Consider the following 6,788-nt stretch of genomic DNA (forward strand, 5'->3'; position numbering starts at 1 on the left):
CAGGGCCCAGCAGCTGGCGCTGGCGCTGCTGCAGCCGCTCCAGGTAGCGGGACTCGGCCTCCCGGGCAGACTCATCCTCAAAGCGGACGTGGGACGGGGAGGGGCCCCGCTTCGGCCACTGCCCGCTGCTGGACTCCCCGCTGGAGGAGTCGCTCGTGCTCCCGTTGTGGCGGTTGTCTCTGCAGGCAAAGGGCATCCTCCGGTCCAGGGCTGGGTTTCTCCTGCCATCCCTGATGGGGAGACAGAAACGAGGTCACAGAAGTGAGGAGGAAGGTAGCCTGGGGTGCTCCGTGGTAACCACAACCCCAAAGTTACCCCAAATCAGGTTCCTAGGGAGTCAGGCAGCAAACCAGAGTAGCTCACAAGCCCATCCAGAGCCGGAGACAGGGCGCTAAAGAGCACCAACAGGACCTTCTTTATCGTGCATTTCCCTCTGTTGCCAGCTCAGCCTGAGTTAAGATGAAACTTTATTAAACTCAGGATTGTACAGGAAGATGACACCAAAGTCCTCCAGCGTGGCATGCGTGATGTGCGGGTGTGTGCGCGCGCACACACGCGTGTGCACACAGGAGTACATGAGCCTGGCCACCATGGCATCTGGCAGTGATGACTTGTGGCAGTACTGTATTTGCTATAAAGATTTAATGGGAAGAGTACATTTTAAGTCTCTACAGAGACTGTGTGGGACCAGAAGTTAGGGTTTCTTGCTCTCCCTCTGGGTTCCCAATCATCTTGCTAGGACAAAATTTAGACAGAGCGACACTGATGCTCCAGATGCTCCCTCTGTCTGTTCCCACACCCCTTCCCTGTACCTGTCCCACCTCAGCCCCTCAAGCACACTCATCCTGAAAAGCTGTGATGAGAATTACTGTGCTAGGAAAAGTCTCCGCATTCTGTCACCAACCTGTGCTCTGGGAGACACTGTGCCTGGTGGTCAAGTCAGATCTCACACCAGGGCGCCCTGGAGCAGGTTACCTGACTTTCAGACCACTATGCAAATGGACCCATTTTTCTGTCAGAGGCCAGGTAAGTACCATACTTCTCCCTCCCTGAGGACCCACCTACACCTGGATCACTTTAGGCTGTCAGGACCTGAGGAAGGGGCTGTGGGACAATCACATCTAAAAAGGGATCCAGGTCCTACCAGCCACATCACTGACCTTAACTTTTATTTTATTTTTTAAAATAAATTTTATTGATTTCAGAGGGAGAGAGAAATAGAAACATCAATGATGAGAATCATTCATCAGCTGCCTCCTACATGCCCCACACTGGGGATCGAGCCTGCACCCTGGGCATGTACCCTGACTGGGAATTGAACCTTAACCTCCTGATTCATGGGTTGATGCTCAACCACTGAGCCATGCCTGTCGGGCTGTCCTTAACTTTTAATACAAGATGGTGAACTGAGTCACCCTGGAATTTATGCCAAAGGTAGAAATACTATTTTTGTTCCCAAAGGAGAACTGAAGGAGAGCTTAATCACATGAGGCACCTTCAACTCAAGTATTAAAACCCAGAGGCCTCCGCCAGCAGTGCTGGGACAGTGCAGAAAGGTGCCAGGAGGATTTGGGAGACAAGTGCAGAGCAAACAAGGCACTTCGGCAGTGAGCAAATCCCACCCTGCTAAGCTTCTCAGCCAGCAGATACCTCAGTATGCATCCTCGGAGAGGACTCTGTCAGGCTCAGAACCTGGGCTGAATGGCCTATGGGAAGGATGGGAAGGCCACCTTCTGGAGCCCACTTCCTGTAACAATGCTGTCCTAACCACACTCTCAATACATCCCACTCAAGCTCTACAGTTAGAACACAGCCACTTTCTGACACAGGACAATGGCACTTATGGTGTCACCTCCCAGGTCCTGCATCTTGCTGACGTGTTTACCCTCCTGAGATTAGACCAACAGGCTAGGTCTATCTGTCCCCCAAACGGCAAGAGCGTGTATTTCCAGGAGCTGCTTTATATCAGCGCTGATGTGTTTCCAGGGAATGCAGCTACTGCTACCTCTTCAGCTCCTGGCAAAGCCTGTCTGTCTGTTCCGGCTGCCCCAGCTGCCTCCACCAGACCTAGGATACAAAGGCCCTCTGAAGATGGCTCTGCTTGCCCCCATGCTTCCATCATCCTTCACTGCTCTTTGGAAGGAGTGATGCCTCTGGGCTGGCTGGGGTGTAGGGAGGCTCCTGCATCTAACCAAGGCCCAGGGCCTATGTGGCATCTCCATGTTAACTCAGCACGGCTCTCCAGGATGATTTGACCAGCGTAACCTTTAAGAGCATCTGTAGCAAGCCATCTGGGGTTGATTTTCAGCTCTACCCTCTGAGGATTCACCAGTGCTGCCAAGTCAGAGTAATTCCTTTCTGGACACAGCAGCTGCTAAAGTGGGTCGCCTTGCTTTCCGATAGCATTTCTACAGCCAGGGGACAGGCTGGCAGAGGGGAACCTACTTTAAGGTCAGTGAATGGGTTGTTGTGAGCTGCTGACATGATTCAGGGAAGAGGAAGCATACAAGAATACATTTACGTAGTCAAGTATATTTTGCCAATAGACTTGCCTATGTGAGGCTACCCAATCCAACCTATATACCTGTGGAAAGTGAAACAGGAGGGTTCCATGGAAGTCGAAGGCTCTGGGCCCCATATACATGCAGAGAAGAGTTAGGTTGCTTCAGAGAAGCCATGCCTATTCATAACTAGTGCTCTCCAGCCAGAGGAAGACAAGGCACAAAATGTGGAAATAAAAGGGTAGCCTGTTTGGCACCTGTTGCCAGGGCATGGGGTCTCCTGAGCCCTCTCCTAAGGGCCACACTGACACTGAGCACAGAGGCAGGCCACAGCCCTCTGCTCATGCTGGAGTCATCTCAATGGTGCTGTGAAGGTCCTCGCCCTTTCATGATTGGGCTCAGCATCCTCCATCAAAGAGCATGTGGTGCAGTTCCACTGAGAAGCCTCATTTCCTCTAGTGCCACGTGGTGATGAAAACTGGCAGGCCCAGCATGCCCACCATGCCACGGAAGCCACAGGCCTTATCGACCACAGAGAGGGTCCTGCTCAGGCCTGGTGCAATCTGCCATGGGCTGGCCGTCTCATCTCAGGCTCAGAACTCCACATGTAAGTGGTTCCTTGCAGTGCACCGTACATGGAACAGTCCCAATGATGGTGATAGGGTGTGACTCGGGGAGCAGCCAGATATGTGAAGTGCTGGTCTGAATGTCCTTGAACTTGTTTCTTTCCCATCTCTCCATCCTTGATGCACTCAGGCTCACCCACAGCTCCAGCATCATGAAAACAGGGTAATACCCAAATCTGCAGTTCTGACCTCTCTCCTCCTCTACAGATCCCATATCCAACTGCCTGATAAGGGTCTCCAGTGGGTGTTCCGGGGGTAACTCCCTTCCAAGCCTGACCCTGCACCTAGGCCTCACCCCTTGCATAAGGTCCCATCGAACCTTCAGATACCAAGTCAGAACCCTGGAAAATTCCAGAAATAAAGAATTCATAAGTTTTCAATTGCATGCCATTCTCAGTTATGTGATGAAATCTTGCATTGTCCCACACCATCCCACCAGGGACATGAAGCATCCCTTTGTTTAGTGTGTCTCCACACTGTATATGCTCTCCGCCCATTAGTCACTTAGTAGCTCCCTCAGTTATCAGATCAACTGTGTGGTATCACACTGCTTGTGTTCAAGTAGCCCTTGTTTTACCTAATAATGGCCCCAAAGAGCAATAGTAGTGATGTTGACAATTCGGATATGCCAAAGAGAAGCTATAATGTGCTTCCTTTAAGAGGAAAAACATAGGATATATAGGGTTCAGTACTATCTCTAGTTTTAGGCATCCATTGGGGGTCTTGGAACATATCCCCAGTGGAGAAGTGGAGACCACTCTAAGTTACTTTCAAGAGGTAACACTCACAGAGTACTCACTACGTCAGTGATGGCGAACCTTTTGAGCTCAGTGTGTCAGCATTTTGAAAAACCCTAACTTAACTCTGGTGCCGTGTCACATATAGAAATTTTTTGATATTTGCAACCATAGTAAAACAAAGACTTATATTTTTGATATTTATTTTATATATTTAAACGCCATTTAACAAAGAAAAATCAACCAAAAAAAATGAGTTCGCGTGTCACCTCTGACACGTGTGTCATAGGTTCGCCATCACTGCACTATGTGCTAGGAGCTATTCTAAATACTTTACATGTATTTATTAACTCATATAACCCTCACAACAACTCTGTAACATAGGCACTACTATAATCCCCATTTTGCAGATGAGGAAACTGAGGCACTGAGACTTCCCCAAAGACACACAGCTAAAAAGTGGCAGAGCCAAAATTCAACCCAGTGGTCTGGTTCCAGAGTCTTCTAACCACTTTCTCTGCCGCCTCATTAAAGCTGCTTCCTTCTGGCTCTCAGTAATCTCTTGTCTCCAAACCCTCCTCCCTATCACATTGCACCAGGAGCGTGGTGCAGTCTCCTCACTGCCTCCGGAACCCCAGATCCAACACATCTTTGCAGCCAGGACCACTTTATTGAATCACAAATGTGATCATGCTACCCCCCTGCTTAAAACCCTTTGTGATGCCTCGCTGTTATGAGAGACATGCAAACTGTTCAGCAGGCCTGGGGGCTTCCACGACTGGCCTGCGCGGAGCTCTCTGGCCTTCACACCATGCACCCAGCAGGTCCTCAGGCTCCAGCCTGGCCAAACTCCTGAGCACAGGGCTTCTGCTCGTGATTTCTGCCCTGGGATGCTCACCCCTGCCTCCCTCATCTGTCCAGTGAATATTCACATCTCCTTCAAGCCCCAACTTAGAAACCGCCTCCTCTTGAGCCTCCCAGTCCTTCCCAGGTGAAGGTACAGATTTCCTGCCCCGCACGCACATCTTTCCTACACCACGATCCACAGAATTGTATTGATCCCTTTGCCTGCCTTTCTCCCTGGAGACAGTGACTTTTGTCCCTCCAGGGAGCTTGGATTATGTTTTATTCATCTTCATATCCTCAATGCTTAACACTCTAGGCCCTCAGTAAAAGTATGTTGACCAACTAAATCCAACTAAATGAATTAAAGCAAATACCTGATATGGGAAACACACACATACACACACACACACACACACACACACACACACACACACACACACACACAAGGGAGGAGTGAGCAGAGGCATTTTGGCGAGGTCCCATCTCTTTTCCCTGGCCCAGGCCCCACTCACCGGCCACCCTGGTCAATGGAGGGCATGATATCATGGCTGGCACGGAGGGGCCGGGTCCTGGCCTTCATGCGGGCTCGCTGCAGCAGGTGCCTGGCTTCCTCATGCTTGGGGCTCCTCAGCACAGGCTCCGGCTTGGGGCCAAAGGTCCTGCAGGGTGGCACACAGGCAGGAGCAAGCGGGGGAGGGATTAGAAGAAAATAACACGGATTAGGAGGGCTTTAACAGTATCTGGCACGGCTATGCCAGGAAAACCCTGCATGGGCCGCCTTTCTTGTCCAACTCCCACAGAAGGCCCTGAGCTACTCCGGACAGGGCTGCAGAGCTGGCCCGCGTTGGACATCTGCACAGGGACCAGAGGTAGAGACCCCAGGAGGATCTAGAAAAGGGTAGAGGAGTCTCCAGATTATTTTATTGTTCCTTCCCCGGCAGACAGCAGGAGTTACATGGCTGGGGGAGGGAGAGAAAAGGGCCTCGGTTGTTGGGTTGGGCCTGTGCCCAGCCAGATGGTCTTTACACGCATCAGCTCCCCCTCTCCTTCTGTCTCTTTGCACCCACACATACCCTCTCAAGCTCCCGAGCACCACCATGAGCTCCCCCCACAGGCACAAGGACTCAGGGCTCTGCCCATTGCAGCTCTGCTCTTTGGAGAAGTGACATTTTTATAGGTCCTGCTGTTTTTCTGCCTCAGTCCCAATCCAGACCCATCAGGCATCCGTTGAGGGCTGGGAGAAATTAAGCTGGACCCATACCAAGTTGGCAAATGGCTTGATTTTCATAATTATAAGGGTCCTCACCAGCCCTCATCACCTACACGTTGTGCTGCCTCCCCAGCCAGTCCAGAGCTGCAGAAAATGACAGCAGCCCTTTTTCAACGCTATCTTGCAGACAGTGACATACAGCCGGCGCCGGGTTACAGCAGTAACAGCACCCCCACAGCCTCCCACTGATAAGATGTTTCTCTCCACAGAGCTCACGCTCCCAGCCAGGCTGGCCGAAGGCAGGTGTTCACTCTGTTTGACAGATGAGGGTGTTCCGGAGCAGAGAGGCACACTTGGCACATTGCTCAAGGTCGAACATCAGTTGAGAGCAGAGCAGACGATAGCCAGCCCCACTGCCTCCAGCAGGCCTCCTTCCCATATCCTCTGTCCCCTCTCCTTCCTGGGTCCCAGGACAGGCTGAGGGTGTTTGTGGCTAGAGTCGGACATGCTCTTTGATGTGACTTCAGCATCCCCCGTGGCTGCCCCTGTCCTCACCAGGGAGGTCCGCAGGAGGAGGCTCAGGTAGGGAGAGGCTCAGCAGAGCCTAGTCCTCTGCCTACCCCATTCTTTCCCACCCGTATGTAACCTGGAGAAACGGGCCTTGCGCCGATAGGGAGAAGGTGCCAAGTAGTTTCCTAGATGACAGGTGACAGATCTGTGAGTGGCATAACTCTGAAGCCTTCTTGGGACATCCTTAGATAAGCTCTGGGCAGTCTAGGATTTTTTTTCTTTTTCCCTCCCTCCCTCCTTTCTCCTTCCTTCCTTCCTTCCTTCCTTCCTTCCTTCCTTCCTTCCTTCCTTCCTTCCT

General features: G+C 51.6%; 1 protein-coding gene across 1 annotated transcript in view; it reads right to left on the minus strand.

Annotated features, from left to right (window-relative positions):
• KIAA1614 (KIAA1614 ortholog) overlaps positions 1-6,788 on the minus strand; it is a 28,394-nt gene that overhangs the window by 13,719 nt on the left and 7,887 nt on the right. The window contains exons 4-5 of the mRNA XM_014528322.1: positions 5,223-5,369; positions 7-230 (exon numbers count right to left, since the gene is read on the minus strand). Of these exons, the coding sequence (XP_014383808.1) occupies positions 7-230; positions 5,223-5,369 (371 nt within the window). The remainder of the gene's footprint in view (positions 1-6; positions 231-5,222; positions 5,370-6,788) is intronic.

The sequence above is a fragment of the Myotis brandtii genome, unplaced genomic scaffold (assembly GCF_000412655.1).
Source record: "Myotis brandtii unplaced genomic scaffold, ASM41265v1 scaffold630, whole genome shotgun sequence".
NCBI classification, from domain to species: domain Eukaryota; kingdom Metazoa; phylum Chordata; class Mammalia; order Chiroptera; family Vespertilionidae; genus Myotis; species Myotis brandtii.